Here is a 19303-nt window from a genome sequence, read left to right on the forward strand (position 1 = left end):
GATACGAGCGAGAGCACCCCTCAACTTTCTTCCCAGTTAACTCGTTCCTCTTTCTCAGCGAAACTCCTTGCTCTTCGGTTAAGTGCCATTTGCGTGCGTTGCGGAGCAAATCGTGAACCGTTGCAATTCTCGAAATCCAAACAACGTCGGACTATCGTTGAATACATTGTACGCGAACGGTGAAGATAGAACACAATAGAACTTGGATTATTCGAATCCTTATTATTCCAATTCCCTATTGTCTGTTACGTAATTACCTCTGTTAGACTGTACATTACACGAACACTTTTATGGACATTTGAATTTTAAGCAATTGACAAATTGTACGTGTGATGCAGACGTGTGATTTTTAATATCGATATTTACGTGAAAAATATTCTGTTATAAAGAAATGTCCCAATCGAGACCGTCGTGTCTCCGATTAATTCGGATAACTGAGGATTTACTGGGTAACGATAGGAAACAAACAATCAACGGAAGCACAGATTAAAAATCTTTCGACTCCAGTTCGTAGAATCTTTTTCTTCGGCAAATAGCACGTTAATCTAAAAAAAAAAACACGATAAGACTGAGTAATACAAGATCGAGTTGTTTAGAGATACGACATATAAGCTCAAGACCATTACTCACAGTTAGAAAAGTACAAATACAAAGTCGATAACGAACATATTAGAGCTACAAAAAGTAAATATATAGATTAAATAACGAACTTGGAAGAACGATAATCTTTCTATATCAACGATGCATTGGGAAAAACAGTATTATTAAGATTTTCAGAACAATTATAGAAGAAGAATTGTATCGACGCTTCGACTTGTACGTTGATTTCTTATCAGAAAACTTAGTGGAGATCAAACTGGATACATGCGAAATGAAAACTGATAAAAAGAGTCGAGCTTACAGGCTTCGTGGTATTTTCTCTAAGTACAAAGTGTCCTCACAAATTACATTTTCAAATCATTCTATTATCTCTACAATTAGCGTCACAGGGTTGCAACTAGGTCACGTAGAAAATTGGGTTCTGCGCCGTTAATTATCAAAATAAATAAATAAACACCGCACGGGCGAATTTCTCGAATAGAGTTCGAGAAGCAGAGATCCACGCGGGAAGCTGCGTGGAGAGCGATGGAAACTGGTTTGGGGCGCGAGAGGGTTCGACGTCAGAGGCGCCTATAATTGCGTTCCATCTCGTTAAGGTTCGTCACGCGTTGGCGCCACCCAAAGGACGCGTTAACGAAGCCTCGAGCTGAAGATAAATTTGTAGGCGTAAGGACGCCGGAGAGGTGGTTTCTTCCGCTTTAGGGGAGGCATTAGCCGCCCGTCGGTATGGCCTCGGGCCAGTTGGAAACGGCGCGAACGTCGTTCTCGGGGGAGTGCTAGATCACGAAAGAGCTTTTACCGGCTGTCAGAAGAAACGGGTCGACGAGCCGACCGAAAAGGCAATTTTACGCGCTCTCGTACACGTGACCGTGTGAATTTCACAGGAACGAACGGAGACGTCCGAGCGACGGCTTATCGAACAACCAAAGAAACTTGGATCTGATTTCCGTCACGGAGAAGGAAGAATGCGTTCGCGAACGAAAACGCCGTTCGAAAGTACGAAGGATTCGTGGATAAGATTAACAGACGTATTAAGGTTGTTGACCGTCGCACATATTCTCGTAATGCAGTTTTGCTTACCTATAGAGGTACGGTATAGATCACTATAGAAAATATATTGTTTCTAAGGAGCCTTCTTGGAATATTAAATTTCAATAAATCCAGTGTCGTACGACATTCAATTTTTCGGTTAATAATTCTAAAGACGAGCACGATGTGGGCTACAGTTCGGCGCTGCTTAAGAGTGAGCATTTGCATAGTACACAGGATGTTGTCATAGTTGTGACATGCTATATCCATAGGTTCACCAATCTTGTAAGAGACGGATGAAATTTGTAGTGGATTCCAAATCTGAGAAGCATATTCAAGATGCGGAAGAAGTAACGAGGCATATAGAATTTTAATGGTCTGATACTGTTTCGATACCGTAACAACTAGACCTCTTTTAGTTGCTCGATTCATCGAAGCAGGTATCCGATTTTCCCGTTTAACTCTAGCGTCTTGGATAATAAGGACATTTATTCCCGAGTATTTTAAATAACTGACGTGACTAAGAGAGTCATAGTTATTCCTGTTGTTTATCTACGTCGTCGATATCAGATGCAATACTGGTATACTTTCAAAACGAGCGGAAGCCGTGGCTTGAGATATAAGATGCGAAAGATTCGGGGACGCCATCGATTCGCTGATAACGCGCACAGAAGAGGAACTCGGTGAGGAGACGACAGGCGACGGTTCTTGAAATATGCAAACGACTCGGAAACGCGTTCGAAGACCACGTCCACGTCCAACGAGTCCCGAACGATCTTCGCGGAAGAACGCGCGACATTTTTCATAATTTATCGAACGTGGCGAGTTTACCGTTCATGTCGTCCGCGCGACGGGAAATGTGCATCGTCTCGTTGCACCTCGCGTTTCGGAAAAGCGCGCATTCGTCTGAAAAAGTCCGCCACGAAATCTTCGCGCGAACGGGACGAGGAATAGTTTTAAACTCTTTTTTTCTCCCCCACCCCCCCCCCTCTCGCATTCCCCTCTGTCTCGAAGTAATTTAATTAACGCTTCCGGCGAAAAACAAAGCGTCGGAAAAGCTCGGAAAAGCGTCGGCTCTTTCTTTCCACGCTTTTCATTGTAGTCTCGTCTCTGGAATATTCCTGAATACTTCTCCACCCCCTCGGCTTTTTTTCTCGGGCACGGTTCATCTTGGAGGATCAAGCGCGGCGAAGCTTTTACTGGAAAACTAGGCGGAAAAACGAAGGAACGAACGAAGAGCCCGTGGAAACCTATAGACTGCAGTCCGACCGCGAGTAGGAAACAGAATCTCGAAACTCGAACCTCGGGGCTCCCTGAAACAGCAACTGGAAGAGACCCCCCTTCTCGTGAATTAAACTTTCTTATTTCTCCGCTTCCGTTTCTCGGCCCTATCGCATCCACCTCGATGCGGAGTTGGACGTTTACGGACGCGGCAGCGAAACACCGAATTCGACGAATCGGTCAGCTATCGAACTTTCAAATTTCAAGGCGACGCTTTAGCGACCGAAACTGCGATGGAAAAAAATGGGACAAGAGCGAGACGAACGCGTCGACCTCGAAGCCGAGTGCAACGCACCGCGGAACAGACCTTCGACAACAGTTTCTTACGAATCGACCCGGGGAAAAGAAATTGTTTACCTCGAATATCTTTCGCTTGGCCGAATCTTTCGCAAGGCGGAACCCGACGCTTCTCCCCGATATTTTCACCGGGTTGAGGCTCTCCCGAGTCGAGTCAAACGAACTAAAGAATTCCAGGAAGCGAGCGCGGGAGAGCGAAGATAACTTTGAACCGAGCTACTGCAAAGAATTTGCTACGAACGAACCTCGACCGATCCTTCGCGCGAACACCGACGATTTTTCCACTCTGCGGAAACTCGTTCCCTTCCCGAGGTGGAAATAAAATCAATCTTTGGACGCGACGAACCGCAACTACGCTGTTCGCCGACGCTTAACCCCACGTAGACAGGCGTCGGGTCACTTTGTACCCAGCTGTAAAGGGTTACACAGACAGCGCGTGTCTATGTACTTACGGCAAGTGAACGTATGGGAGAATTTACAAGGATGCGCATAAATGCAAATATGTATGAAACGTCAGGAAAACGAAACATGTCACACTGGTTAGAAGACTGATAAGACGTAGTTTAAAATATACATATTAAAAATATTGGGCTGTCCGGAAAGGACAATTTTTAAGAAAAATTCTAAGGCATATTTGAATTTCGATATACATATACAGTCAGTCCCATAAGTATTCGTACTCTTTTATGTTCGTTGCAAAAATTTGTCTAAATTAAATGACAGGCGTGATGTTTCCAACCAAATTTTTCATTATAAATACATACACGTGTAAAGTTTATTCATTTACATATCTATAACGATTGATTTGGAAACATCGAAACTATCACTTAATTTGGACAAATTTTTTTAATAGACATAGAGGGTACGAATACTTATGGGACTGGCTGTATTTATTGAATTACAAAGGTGCCATTTTGTTCCACAACCTTTCCATCGTTTAAGGGATGTATACACGTTATTTGTTTTCAACTATTCAGACCTGTACCACCTAACAAAAATCGATATGGACTTTCCAGACAACACAATAGATACTGAAAATATGGTAAAACTTACTGCAACAATACGAATTTGCATAAAGGTCCACAGTTCACGCATCGGTGCAACGGTTCGGAAATGTAGGGGCTGCTTTAGTATCTTACATCGAAGAAGCTGTACCTGAAAATTAAATTTTGCTCTCATGTTTTAACAATATTTTGTTTTGGTACATAAACAAAGTAACGTAACCATCTCTCGCTGTAAATTCGTAATAGGCAGCTTTAAAAATTTACTCTTTGAAAATATCGCGTTGAAATTAGCTCACCCATTTTGTAGAACAGTGTGGATATATTAGGAATAATTAAAAATTTGTAGTTTCGGATCTAGATTGAAACGTCAGTTTCGCTTCGACGTGAAAAACTTATCCATTTTTTACGCGCGTGAAAGAGGTATCGAAGTTGACGTTTTGTCCCTCAGTTAACGATATTACCTGTAATATTCGAGCCAAAGTTTGGAGTGCCGGGATAATTATTTACCGAGTTTTGCTGGCAACGCTGCTCAAAAATGTGGAGAGAAAAACGTCATTAAAGCTTCGCCGACTAGCTGGTACACGTAGCGCACCACGTACGCTCGTTGGCCTAGCACACTTTTTAAAGTAAATTCATAACTTCCGTAATTTTTCGAGTTCCGGGTTTTTTCGGAGCGTAAGATACTCGCAAAAGTCGATACTTTGGTAGCAAAAATTGCCAAGAGGTAAATCTCTTTTACATTTTACACTGGCGTAACCATTTAGGACAGTATGAGACGAGCCATGCGTTTACATCGTCGGAAATATATGTTCGTCCAACATGCTGTATCCATTTGCTTACTGCTTCGCCTCGGTTCACAGGCAGAGTCGCCATACCACGATATTTAAACGTTCAGTTATGTGTATCGTGCAATGGAAAGACGTCGAGAGAGCTGGCTGAAACGCGAATTTACTCGAAGGCACGCGTACTCGTAGAATTCTCAAGAATTCTACAAACAAACAAAAATCCAGGTACGATAACTCGTTGATAAGATTGTCACGAGGATGCAATGTAAAGTAAGCCAATTATAAGTTCCATTACGGAACGAAATATACATTAAGAAATACACGACGGACGACCAGACGGTATAGTTTCGAAAAAATAGAGAAATAGTAGTGGGGATGACTCGGCGCCTTGTCGAAGGGGAAAAAATTCAGTCTTGAAGCGAAGGACTATTATAGCGTGAAGTCGAGGAAAGAGAAATTGAGTCCATGGAGACGATGAAAATTAATCGATTTATCAATAGATCGCTCCTGTTTATCGAAACGAATAAAAATAACCAATTTCGAGCCAGACGGATGAAACGCGCCATTCCTCCGAAGCGAACGGTCCTCGACACTGCGGTCGACGTAAACCAACCCTTCCAGATTCACCGTGTCGGCGAACAGACGTGGATCAAGGGAGCGACGCGAAGGGATTATCTTTGTGTCATTAGCTTTTGACGCGACACCGGAACCTCGCGGCTTGAATATTTGCATAGATCGGCGAAGTTGTCCCGAATAGCTCGTTCGGGCATACAAACGCGTCTTCATCCGTCCCATCGACTCCCCGCGCCTTTACCACCGATCGATCCTTGTTTCCGTTTACAGTGAAATCCAGCGTGCATCTTCCAGGAATTAACCGACACGTGTCGCGATAATCGCGAGAGTAAAACGATCGAAATCGCTCGGCAAGCCGTGTCGACGCTGAACAATCGCGATGACGAAATTAAGAAATCGTATTCTTATGTACGAACAACGCCAGCCGTGATCACGCGACAAGTTCGCGGCGTAGAATCAGGAACGATCACGAGTTACAATCGTGTCGTGTGTCACGAGATTTCGATAGCTCGGAAGTGTACCAGTACGAACGCAGTCGCATTTCGCGCTGTCGCGGTTCGAGATAATTGACAAAGGAGCAACTCTCTCGGAGTCGATCGATGCACCTGCTATATTTGTTTTAATTTTCTTTTCATTTTTCACGTGTGAGCACGATGTTTTCGCTTCGGTTCTCGCGGTTCTACGTAGTCGAGGACCATCGCGCTCGAGGGAAATCCATCGATCGATCTTTATTTGGGAGTATGCAAAAGTTTCCATCGTTTTTGTACGAGATTTCTTTATTATTAGTGCACGAAGTGTGTAATACATTTTCATGGAAATATTTTCTTCTATTTCCTATCACTCTTTCCTACCATTTTGATAAGAGGTAGATACCTCCTTATTATCCGAGATGATGAAATCAGCGATGAAGTTTCAAACTTCTCCAGTATTTACAGATCATTTGTCACAATGTTTATGTTGCACAGAACGGGACAGTCGTATATAATGGCAGTCGAAATAAATCAATGCCTCATTTCTGATCTCAATTACAAACCTGGAAGACTTACATCTACATCGACTTAGCAGCGAATCACAAATGTTGAGCGTGCACTCTATTTTCCCTCCTTATTAACACGATGATTGCCACGTTAACATACGTGAACGTTTTTGTGAGAATACAATTTCGTTTTGAGACAATTGAAACGTACGTAATGAAACGTTTATCGTAGTACTTATTACGATAACGTTACGAAAGATTTATTTTCATTACCATTTACCTTCGAAATAATGTTATTTAATTCCACAATAAAAAGCTCTGTCACCCACACGTGGGTGACGTGGCGATAAAGATGTTAATCTTCTCCCATTCACGCAATCATTGAATTACGCTACTCCAATTAACACGGAGATCTACTACAAACCCTTCACTTTGATTGCATTAGCATTTGAGGAAATGTTTCCATACACCTAACACTTTATCGTATTTTTTTGTCTCGAGTGGAATGGGTGTTCGCGAGAGAGAACGTACACCGAAAAGAATTCCGCGGCGCAAGCGAGTGCACCGCTCACGGTCACGACCGTTTTCCCGCCAATGTGCACCTAGGACAACCGGTCTCCCGCGGCGGGTGTACTCGCTAACGAGCGACGGATCAAGGTGCGGCGCGAGCAGTCTCGTGAAAATCGTAAACGGGAGCGTGGGGTATTTTTTTCATGTGACGAATCGTGACGTGCAGTCGCGTCTCATCAGACACAATCTCGAAAAGCTTCGATCAGAGGGACCCGGGACGCAGCTGCGCAAACAACTCCGACGAGATAGTTCCTCGACAAAGTTCGGAAATCGCGGAGCGGATCTCCGCTTACAGCTCGCGATGCCGCGCACGCGTTTTCATTTGTAATGGTAATCGCGATAAGAATACCGACGATCGAACTAGTTTTCGAGCAAGGTAAGAGCAAACTTCTCCTCCTCTACTGATCGATAGGACATACTCGATCAGCGATACCGCGTAGCGCGACTTAGTTCTCTTTCCGCGGTTCTTTGCGGAGGACGACGACGCGTTGGCGTAATCGCGGCCGCGTGCGTTCCATCGCTCGCTACGACGATTGCGGAAAATCGAGGATTTCGATTCGTTTGACGTAGATGACAAGTAACTGCCACCCACAATAACGGAGAAACGTTAGAAGCGCGTCGGGTTATCTTATCGCGAGAAAATATCTCGCGGGCGCATTCGTCGGGTGTTTGAGTTTGCACCGGAATTAGTGTCGCTCGCCGATGCTTTCCCTGGATTTCGAAATTTTCAAGCAACATTGATATCCAAGGTTAGATCAAAGAAAGTTTATGGTGTCGTGTCATTGTACCGAGTACTTATATCTCCGCTTTTAGAACTTAATCTTCTTTCTTCGCTCGATGCTGGGTTTCTTAATGGATTCAATCTTGCCGCAATAGGAACGCAGTATTACGGTGTGTTTGATCGGTGCGTGATCGGCTTAATTCATAGGAAAATTTATACGATAATACAGAATCGAGTCGTACTATCTCGACTACCGGCTTGGAACTGTTGACTTTTTTTTGAGATCGGCGTCTTTTTTGTATAAAACGGAAGCAGGAATTTGAATACATTACGCGCAACTAACAGTCGTAAACGCATGTACTCTTGTACGATGGATGCTGAACGTAAACAGTATTTTAATAGATGATACACGAGAGACTTTGTTCCTAGGTACAACTTTTCTGAAGTAACGTTAAGAAAATCCGGAAAATTGGTGCAGAGTATCCTCGATGCGCCGTGCCAATCGTCGGTCAACCGTTGAAGTCGCTGGCAACGGGAAGAAGTATAGATATAAAATCATTTTACATTTTACTCTTTAGTAATTTACCTACCAGAAGCCTATTTATAGGTTTTCTAATTCCATCGTTACCTCCCACAATTTATTAGCTCTGTTGTTGGTTGTCTACTCCCGAAAAAAAAACATACCAGTATACCTAGTAACAGTGTGTAGAAGTCGACTTTCAGTCTAGATTAATATTCACGCCAGATTAATATCTCCTGTATGCAATATATGTATTTCCATTCCAAAGAATAATACTATCGAATGCACATGCACCATTGCACTTGTACAAAAAAATATGGTACTACAAATGCAGCTACAAATGCAACTATTTATCATAAAGACACTGATGACGGAGTTACGATTCCTTACACCTGTTTGGTCCACCCTGTATCTATTCTAAGGTGTAGACTCTTTCTAAATAGGCGGTGGTTAAAGTGTGAATCGAGAAGCCTGTCCTATATATCCTCCGTCTCGTACAACAGATTATCCCGCGAACTAAGCCGATCAAACGGTTCGATTAAAAGTACCATATGTTCGATCGGCGCAGAGCGGATTACCAAAGCTGCTGAACCGTCGCGATTGGCAGCAACGGTACCGATCCTGCTCGTCGGACGGAGAGTGGTCGAAGTCAGCGAGCACCGAGCTTCCAGTAGAACGATTAATTCCAGCAATTTTGACCCGTGTGCCCGATCAAAGACGTCGCAAGTGGTCGATATCGGGTAACCGTCTACCATGAGATCGTGTTGAACCCGCTGACCGAAACAGCGGACCACAACAATTGAATCGTTTGACCCGTTTTTATTGGCAAGTCGCACCAGTCGCGAATGGGAAGCTCGCCAGTGCACGCAGCGCTCGGTCCGCAGTAGTCGCGCGGATCGAATCGGCGTGGATTTTCTCGCTGCGTTCGTCAACCGATTTTTGCTCGAACGCTTTCCAGCTTAACGGGAGAGGACGTTGACAAACGCGCGGCATCGGGTTCGCGGTCTCGGATTTGCTTCGTGTCACCAAAACGAAACGAAGGTGAAATAATCCTGCGGCCGGCTCGGAAACGTCCAGGGTCGGAAGAGGAACCGACCGATCGACCAATTCCTCGCTGGAGCGATGACTGACAGAAGGACCAATGGAAAAATCACGACCATAAGCGGTGAGAATCTCTCCAGACTGTTAGCATGACTATGTTTTGTTTGTATAAAAGCTGAAACGCGGTTGCGTCACGTGCGCGGGTACTCACGAGACGATTGAAATTATTCGCTCGCGATAAAAGACTGGCATAACGTGCTTTATATAGAACGCATAGGTGGACGGGTGTCTCGAATGGCGACGCGACGTTGTGCAGTAAATTTAATTGCGTTTATCGTACGGTAGGTTGTCTACCGTATCGACGAATCCATCCATTCGTCCAGCGATTCGTCGCCGTGAATCTCGACGTCGTTCGACCGCTGTTTTGGACTTTGAGTTAACGATTATCGCTAGGTTTTTGTATCGACTTCATTTGTTCCCAGCGCGTCTAAAGGGTTCTTCTTATGAATTGTCATTATAAAAACCGCAAACGTTGCGCAACGCTGCGTTCGATCACGTGAGTGGTTCGTTTGCGCACGGTTTCGCGTCAAGTCTGACGTAATTTTCAGCGAGATGCGACGACGTCGACGTCGATGAAGCAGCGGACCTCGAGAAGGCGATATCGGCGACAGGTCAGCAACACGTTCGCGCACAGTCGGTGGAAGACGCGACGCGAATTTGTCGTGGAAACGGGCAATTTTACCGATTACGAGGGTATAGACGGCCGACGCTCGAGCAGACTAGAAAACGGCGACCAGTTGTTAGCGATGAAACGAAAATAGATTGAAGGAAACGGGGCTAAACGCAAGCGTCGGCGATGATTCAGAATTCAAAATTTCGGCGGGAGAGCGTGGAGAAGAGGATCCGATCGATCGAAATGGTCCAAAAGATAAAAACAGAGGTCATTTCGTTTGCGAATTTAGATTTTTGAAGGAGTTCGTCTCGTATCGCTTCCACCGACAACGAGCTCTTATCGAGAGGGTATTTTCGAAGTATTCGCGTATTCGTCGTTCGCAGGCTACGGAACGTTCAACGTCCTGCTATTGATAGCTGCGTTGCCTGCGGCATGGACAGGATTGTTCGACACGACTACAACCGCCTTTATTTTGGCTTCCGCGGAGTGTGACCTGCAACTCACGTTCTTCCGTAAAGGTGTCCTCTTGGCGTTTCCCTACATAGGTAGAGTATACCACGGAGTTCTGCTATTTTTCTAGTCGAAATACAGGGGGACCCAAAATTCTTGGTACAAAGGGTGATCCTTCGCGTAAAAATAAATCGGAAACGTGAAATAAAATTCTTCGAATAGGACTTAGCCAAATTATTATTCAATAAAACATCTCTACTCGTGCTCGTGAGAGGGTTAAACTCTCTGCTATTCTCAGGTGTTTGAGTTCCTAATATTGATTACAAATTAGCGAGTAAACATGAAACCTTCTGAACCAATACAGGAAAACTGACACGATCGCCAGTTTTTTCCATTTGCGTTAACATAATCTTCTCCCATTGGTTCTAAGATAAGTTCTAAGATAAAATAAGCAAATATCGGCTATTGACTGATATCAATACCAGTAGGAGCAACGAGTAAAAAACCAACGCGTTAATAAAAATCGCACTTAATCTCACGCAAACCACTTCACGCATATCGATACATACACACAGGGTGTTCTAGTATTTTTCAGCCGAACTTTGCCAGCGTGATGCAAAAAATGTTACATGAACATATGCTCTTAAATGTTTTATTAACGAGTCATAGCTAACAATACAAAATGATAATGAACTGGCATTTCATCGACACAGCGTACGAACGTATTATGAATATCTCTATTTGTGTTTACATAAACTCTTATATTTACTTGTTGAAGTAGCTGATATCGACATTTTTTATTAACGTTTTATTAACGTGTTAACATTTCTAAGTGACGTCCATTATTACGAATACAGGATTCAGAAATAAACATAAGAGATTATGTAAACAGAAATAGGAATATTCATAATACGTTAGTACGCTGTGTCGACGAAATGTCAGTTCATTATCATTTTGTATTATTATTAGGTTGGTGTATATAGAATGTCGTATATGCAAATGAAACTTTAACCATACTAAATATTTTCAAAACATTGTATATTTAATCAAAATAGATTCCACATAGTTGTTTTTTTCTTTTTATTAATTTTCAATGCATGCTTTTATTTCAATGCAATGATATTCTGTATTTATTCTACACTCGAAGGGTAGAAAATGATGATAAAAAAATTAATTTACTAATGAAAAATCATCAGTCTTGAACATTGCAAACCAACGTTGAATTGTTCTAACATTCACATAATTTTCTCCAAATGCTACTGTTATGTTTTCAGCAAACTTCCAAGGTCGCTTTCCAAAATTTACAAATGTATAAAAAAATAACGTAAATATTCTTAGTATTCATGATTGTTGATAATGAAGTTTTAATGTTTCTATTCTAAGCATCTTTAGCGTTTTAATATGTACGTCTTACAGTACATTTCTTCCTCTTTAATATGATTACATTCAATTAATGAAAGAATTGAGTAAAATGAATCACGATAATTAAATGAAAAACGATATTTCATATGCATCAACCTAATACTTTATAAGAGCATGTGTTCATATAACATTTTTTTTCTTACTTCTGCACGTAGAACACGCTGGCAAAGTTTCTTCGGAAAAACTGGGACACCCTGTATTTCATTCCACGTGTTCGGTTTACTTTTACACGAACAATCGCCTGTACAACGAATGTTGACTCTTCGCATGTATCCCCGCGATTCGAACTTGTGCAGGCATAACGCTGACCAGTTTTATGTGGGACCACGTGACGCCATACGTCGGGGCCAGAAATCTATTCGTCGTGGGACTCCTGCTGGACACTGTCCTGAATATAGTCAGCACCGTGGTCGATTCGTACTATGCGTTTCTAGCGATCAAGTTCCTGAGCGGTGTTCTGTGAGTATTGCCAGTCGATCGTTTGCTTCCTCGATTCAGCGACGCGTTCAAATCACGAGCCACGTGAACAATTTTCAGCGTCGGAGGGCCGTTTTCGATAGTGTTGGGGTACTTGTCAGAATTTCACTCGGCGGAGTACAAAGCGGGCTTCACCAGGTGGGCAGGACTCCTCGTGAACGTGGGGATCATTGTCCCAGCGGGTAAGCTTCCTGTCGTCCTCGTCGAACGTTTCGTTCGAGATTCGAAGACCTTTTAAGGGGGTACTTGTAGATGTCATGGGCAAAATTCAAGAATACTCTCCAGATTTAATAAGCGTAACTTTACGGTATAAGTATCGAACTTAATATATAAAACGTATTGTTGAGATATATTTAAAAATGGACAAGATACAACAAATTTCCAGTAATCTCTTTTTTTCTGTGCATACAACTTGTGGACGTTTCATTTGAAAAATACTAAACTACTTTGTTAGATGTCGACATCTACTGAATGGACGAAGAAACTTTTTCGGTAAAAACTTGCTTTAAAAAATGAAGTTTATTCGTTCATCCGAAAGATACCGACGTATTTCAACAGAATAATTTGTTTGGTGTTTAAAATGATGCGTTCCCAAGTTAATCAATTTTCAATCCGTTAGACTCTGCGCTATCACGTTGCATAATGTGTGAACAGGAATCGAATTACATAAAATAGTCTAACTTTGGAAACGTGTCTTTTTTTAGTATTATTAGAGTTGATTATAAATTCCTATAGCTTTCTTGAAGGGTTGACATCATAAATCCTTTAAGTTTGTAGTGGTGTCACTAACAAAATTTGTTAGACTTACGATGTCTCCTCACAGGGGACGCCCGAGTGCAAAGGGTTAAATATACCTCAACAACAAAATGTATACATTAACTCCAATACTTAAAACTAAAATATCTTGAATTTTGGTTACGACAACTGCGTATACCCCTTCCTTAAGAACATTTCTTCGCAGTCGTTGCATTCCTGGTCTTGCCTCTGACCTGGGAGGTCGAGATATTCGATCGACGATACAACACCTGGCGAATCTACCTGCTGATTTGCACGACAGTTCCACTGATCGGTCTCCTGACAGCCAGCACCCTGCCTCAAACTCCCAAATACTTACTGGAAATCGGCAGGACCGAGGACGCTTTGAATTTGCTGCGGACGACGTACGCCGTCAACAGGTGGATGCCTGCCGATACGTTTCCGGTAAGAGCGATGGATCGATCCATCAAAACGAATCAGTCGACTCTGTCTCGGGATCAAACTTCCCTACGTTCGCTAAACGGCGAATCCGTCCTCGTCTGGGTGAAGTTTGACGGCCAGGGACGAGAGGCGAGTCCAAAACTTACGCACGAAATTAATTTCTCGGCCCTGAGATACCACACGCGATACCATAATGCTTCGCAGTCGGCACAAATCCAATTCTGACTGCCTACTCAATGCCGGTTTCTCCTACGAATTCGACATTTTATTTATGGACTAGCCTCTATATGTTGCCTTTACGATGTTCGCAAAGCTTGCACCTCTGTTTGCGAGTCAGAAAAATGATGGATCCAAACGAGCCGTTCACTGCACGAATCGATTAACTCCACTTTTTGACAAATCTTAAATTTAAGTGTCAAAGCGCTTGGTATAGTCATGACTTTCTATATTTATAATAATTTTCTTGAAAAAGAAAGAACAATTTTCAATACTTATTTGAATTTATATTGCAAAGGGAGTTTTAAGAAAGAATGTACATTATTTCATCGCATTTCTCAACTCTTTCTTTTATGGAGTCAATCGATTTGTGCACAAATATTGCCACATGCTTTCTGTGGAAAAAGTCAATGTCTGCGATAAATTATTTATAGAGGTCTTCGAGTGATAAGATGTATTATTGAATGATTGGCTATCCAAAAGTAGCGCGATGGTATCTGAGATTTCCAGATGTAAGCTTTTTCAAGGGGTAAATGATTAATATCAATGCGTCATTTGAAAGGAAGCTATGCCTCTATTGTCGTCACTCGTTTGAGGTAGAGGATTGCTATTCTGGTTGATACTAAGTCAGGATTACAGTTTTTTCAGAGGTCGAGTGACTCCCTGATATCGATCCCCTATTTGACCCCTAAAGAATCTACCCGCAATGCTAGCTAAATGTCTGAGCTAAATTTTATCCAAAGGGCACAGGTTACACTTGGAAGTCTTATCTATCGTCAACCATGAAGAATCTGGGTCGTGAAAGCTTCGAACACGTTAAGCCCTCGATTAATTAACACGCGTACACGGTTCCGATGGGTTCTCGAGTCTCGCAAATTTCCGCGGTTTCTGCCCGTTTCGCGAAACGAACGAGCGCGAGATACACGCTCCGCCGTCGGCGAAACGAACGACGCGTTTTATTTACGGGCGCCAGATCCGCGGAGAACTCCCGTCAGGCGAAAAGAGTTTGCTCGACGCGCGGCAACGGGACGGAATGTAACGAGCAACGAAGGGGACAAACGGTGGCGCGAATAGTATTTTTCGGGGAATAGAACGTTTCGAGATACCGGCCGTGCAGAGTCGAACGTATAATTCACACGGGGGATCCTAGGCAGCATCGCTCGGCCATTGTTCCCGGTGTTTTCATTGCAGATAAAAAAGCTCCTCGCGCGGCAGGACGCGCAGCTATCGCGGCGGTCCTTATTCAAGGAGAATTCGGAAAAAATACGGCTCGCCTTGTACAACACCAAACAGGTATTCTCCGGGCCGTATCTGCGCACCGTTTCTCTCCTCGGTTTCCTCCAATTTGGCAGCATGCTGGCGTAAGTTACCCGTCGACTCGACCCATTTCGCGCTTCTTTCAATCCTAAATAATTCACTCCGCTTATGAACATATAAAAAGTCCCCGGTTTCTTTCTTTTGCGCCGGAACGGGAAGGTTCTTTCTTACGCTTCGCGTAAACAGACGAAGATCTTTCACCTGTATCTCGATAAACTTTGAGACTATCGAAATTACAGCGGGAACAAATTATAGCGTACATTGGATTCTGTAGAAGAAAGATGCGATAAGTTCTTTTTCTATGTATAATTCGTACCTCGCATTCTGTGATTATAAGTAATCAATTTCGCGGAATGTAGTCTACTTCTAATTGAAATTGTGGATAATAGCGAAGTTGTAATTATTGGGAAAGATACAGATGACGAGAACACGAGCAAATAATATATCGTAAAATGGGCAAGGAAAAAAACGAAGAATCCGCAGCTCGCGTAAGCATTAACCGCGCTATAGGATTATGAAGAACTATTTTACTCGCACGTATCTTCGACGATTGTGATTATTTATACATACTATATAACATATTATACAACCGGCGAAGTTTTGTATGTTCATAAGATATCGATAATATATCACGCCACGTTTGAAAGCTACGGGAGTGGGTTTTGTTATCGTTCCCTGCTCGATCATAGATCACGTGTTCTTGGACGATTCGTGCGCATAGGTTCAATACGATGAGGCTGTGGGTGCCGCATATGTTCAAGATTTTGAGCAATTTCGACGCCGAGAGGTGGACAGAGGACCGACCGCCAACCATGAGCGAGATGCTGGATCGACGGAGAACCGTGCCAGCAAGAGATTACTTGAGCTGCCCGGATTTCGACGACATTTGCATGACGGTGAGGAGTTCGCAGCCATCGCGTCCTTAGCATAATGCCAGGACGCGCATCGCAAGCACATTATTATTGTTACTCGAGCAGCGGCCGTAATTAATTTTCTTTCTAATTGATTCACCTAGCTAATGGAAAAGAATTATCTTACGTAAACCGTATACTAGAAGCTAGCAAGCAGAAGAACCGAGGTTAAATTTAAGTATCGAGAGAACAGAAAAATCAACCAAAGAAATCGAGAAAGTAATGGCCAAACAAAGAATTAGATCTGTTAAAAAGTCAACGTGTACCGCCGCTAAAAAATCTAGAACACCTTTCAGTTTTCCTATGAGTGAATCATTCTTCATACATTCGTGACTGTTTGGTCACTGCCTCTTGCCTATACAAATTTCATCCAAGTCAAGCCAAGGGCCATATATGGAATATTCCATTTCGCGGAAGAATATTTACTTAAAGATCGTTAATTAACGACGCGAATCAATTGCAATCGCTCTTTTTTCAGTGGACAATCAACGCGCCGGTGTATCAGAAGTCTGCCATGATCGCGACGTCTGCAGTCACTGTAGCATTCCTCGCGGGGATAATAACCACTACCAAGTTTAGAAAAAAAATATTGTTGCGTAAGGAGCTCCGATTTCTTCGATGACTTGACATCTTCTCTTGGAAACGGACTTCTCGCGTTCGACGTTTCCAGAGAAAAGATTATTCGAATGCTTCGATGACTCGAATATTTGGAGAACACTATATTCTGCGAATATTCTGCGTATCAACCCTTTGACTGCGAGACGATGTTTTCTGGAAATTCTAAGGGGCGTAGAGGTGTGAACTTAAAAAAAAGATATCACCTTGTAGAAAATAACAAAACGAAACTTTTTCGTATTTACAGACACGCATTGCGTTCAATAGTCGGTTCATCGGGAAAATGATTGCTGCCAGCGCCCAAATTATTCAAATGATGGAAATACATATATGGATACGTGTTAATTCGAATATTAATATATACTAAAATATTCAAAGTTAATTCGTCGCGTTCCATAAAATATTCGAGCATTGAATTATTCAAACAGTTCCTCTCCCGACTGATATTCGACGCGATAACATCGATCACGCGAGAGAGTCCGTTCCTTTTTTCGAAAAGGAAGCACGCTAACGTTTACCTACCGTTGCAGTCGCCGGTTTCCTGTTATCGGTCGTAGGCAGTTTCGGATCGAACTGGGCACAGGCTCCTCTCTACATGCTGCTATTGTGCATCGCCATTATCGTCACGACGAGAGTAACGGGTAATGTCGTCAACGCCGTGAACGCCGATGTATTTCCTACCCTGTTAAGGTAATTCCTCCCTTCGCGACACGGACCAGCAGGCCCCGTCGCTTTCTACCGTCTTGGTCCTCCGACCATTTCGCCTCCCGCGAACGAAATACCCTTTCTAATTCCTATCCACGATGCGTCGTTACGCGTCGATCGCGGGAGATTTCCCTATCGCGACTCGCCTTAACTGCGCGCATCTTCGAATTCAGATCCACCAGCCTTAACATCCTGACAACCTTCGGGAACCTAGGATCCATACTGGGAAATCTCATTTTTTCCGCGCTGTTAAACTTGGACAGCCTCTACGGGTTCATTGGCCTCGGTTGCCTGATGTTCGGTAAGTCACAAAGTCCTATTAGAGCTCGTTCGAACCAAAATGATGTTTCGATAGCAGGGGTTTCGTTTCGATTAAATTATATTGCAGTCCATGCGAAAATAGGCGGACTTTAAGCCATCGTTTGGTTGTGGTTCGAGTTATTTAAACAATACAGACCCTCGAAGTCGACGCCACTCGTGAAAATTCATCGAAACTATTGACTTTGTGGGCCTGTATTTTGTGAGTAATTTTGAAAACAAAAAAACAATGACTTAAACTCTCCCTATTTTCCTGCAGACTGCAACATACTTTAATTCGAACTATCGACTGCTTTGCGTTCTCGAAATCATTCAATCTTTATCGTCGTTTATTTAGCCTGCTTCTGCCTGTCCTTCCTTCCATTGGAACCAGTGAAGCCGTCGCCGAAAAGCCTCGATCGGCCCACCGTGTGACCTGCCAACGAGGAAGACGAGACAAACCGCACGGTTGAAACCTACAAACTGCGCCAGCAGTTTTCCATTCACCGCATCCTGAATCCTGTCACGGACAGGAGGGTAGCGTGCTACTTCGCGAGCTACCGTTTCTCGTCGATGCGACAATTTTAATCAATTTTTACGTAATTTACTAGAAATATATACATATATATTTTTGTAACTATGAAACGACGCACGCTGTTCTTCCGCGCTTCGAGGCTCCACCCTTGCCGTTTCTATTGTTCAAAGGAAACGAGAATTCGAGAGTGTGTCGTTTTTTTACGAGGTTCGTGGAACGTCGGGTCATTCGGACCATTAACGAGTGCTGCATACGAAAGGAGCGTCAAAGAAAATTTAATTAACGCCGTGTATCGGTTTTGCGGAACGTTAATAACGCAGTTACCGCGATAAACAAACCGTGGCTGCTCGCTGCGGAGCTGGTTGCGCAAGGTGAGTCGCTGTATCGGAATCGAAGGTTACTTTCAGCAACGCTCGATTAATTTTGCGCCAACGCGAAAAGATAATGCATCGTGTCATGTCGATTGCGAAGCGAGAGAGAGAGAGAGAGATCGAAACGCGAGAGATATTTTTAACAACCCCTACGCCGTCGGTGGCCGACGGACCGCGGTAGCGGCAGGTTTAGTTGGACTATAAATAATTTAATACGTTCGATATGCACCTGCGACGATTAAAGCAGGGTTAGTTTCTCTTTTTATTCGGTCATCGCGAAGTGCTTTCCGAGCGCGCTAAACCTCGGCTTATCCCTTTAAACTCTCGTTTTGAACTCTACTCAGCGCGGTATTAACGTTGTCCGATTCACAGCAAGGTTACAATTACGGTCGCGGAATTAAGAAAAAATGCATTTGCATTCCCTTGATGCACAGTTCCCGTGGACCGAGATTGAGAGATCAAGAGCACTCCGAAGGATGTTCTACGATTACGCGAAATAATTCGAGGAGATAAAATTAACACATCGAGGACGGGTGACGAGATGAAGTCGAGATATCTCGTCTTTAACAACCCGAACGTACGCAAGAAAAAAAAAGAAAAAAAAAACACCGTACGTAATGTGTTAAGGGGCGCGTTGTGACAAACGACAGATGGAGTATTACATCGTAACAATTTGTAGAAATTTAATTTAACTATAACTCGTATAAATGCAATTATGAT

General features: G+C 43.1%; 2 protein-coding genes across 5 annotated transcripts in view; one reads left to right on the plus strand and one right to left on the minus strand.

The window, feature by feature from the left end:
• LOC128892137 (uncharacterized) overlaps positions 1–19303 on the minus strand; it is a 258224-nt gene that overhangs the window by 71206 nt on the left and 167715 nt on the right. Inside the window, exon 2 of one of the 3 annotated variants that reach the window (XR_008461009.1) lies at positions 4261–4362. The exons of the other annotated variants lie outside the window; for them this stretch is intronic. The gene's annotated coding sequence lies outside the window, so the exon portion shown is untranslated. The remainder of the gene's footprint in view (positions 1–4260; positions 4363–19303) is intronic. 3 annotated transcript variants of the gene reach the window in all.
• Positions 9223–18980, plus strand: LOC128892105 (synaptic vesicle glycoprotein 2B-like). 2 transcript variants are annotated; one of them, XR_008461007.1, is made up of 12 exons: positions 9223–9521; positions 10006–10068; positions 10454–10615; positions 12239–12401; positions 12480–12601; positions 13381–13619; positions 15024–15193; positions 15871–16045; positions 16539–16656; positions 17206–17316; positions 17554–17681; positions 18036–18980. XR_008461007.1 is itself a non-coding variant. In XM_054152226.1 (12 exons), exons 1-12 carry the CDS (start codon positions 9479–9481, stop codon positions 18110–18112), a joined length of 1620 nt encoding a protein of 539 aa, XP_054008201.1. In that variant the 5' UTR covers positions 9328–9478; the 3' UTR covers positions 18113–18980. The 2 variants fall into 2 exon arrangements, 1 of the variants encoding a protein (XP_054008201.1); XM_054152226.1 differs by having other exon boundaries at positions 9328–9521; positions 17206–17365.

The sequence above is a fragment of the Hylaeus anthracinus genome, unplaced genomic scaffold (genome assembly GCF_026225885.1).
Source record: "Hylaeus anthracinus isolate JK02 unplaced genomic scaffold, UHH_iyHylAnth1.0_haploid 12002, whole genome shotgun sequence".
NCBI classification, from domain to species: Eukaryota; Metazoa; Arthropoda; class Insecta; order Hymenoptera; family Colletidae; genus Hylaeus; species Hylaeus anthracinus.

Bases quoted from the DNA above. Each gene is read 5' to 3' on its own strand.
- LOC128892105 (XM_054152226.1), top strand. From the start codon at position 9,479: ATGACTGACAGAAGGACCAATGGAAAAATCACGACCATAAGCG. The intron at 16,657-17,205 runs GTAAGGAGCTCC...CTACCGTTGCAG, and splicing joins TAGAAAAAAAATATTGTTGC to TCGCCGGTTTCCTGTTATCG. The intron at 17,366-17,553 runs GTAATTCCTCCC...CTTCGAATTCAG, and splicing joins GTATTTCCTACCCTGTTAAG to ATCCACCAGCCTTAACATCC.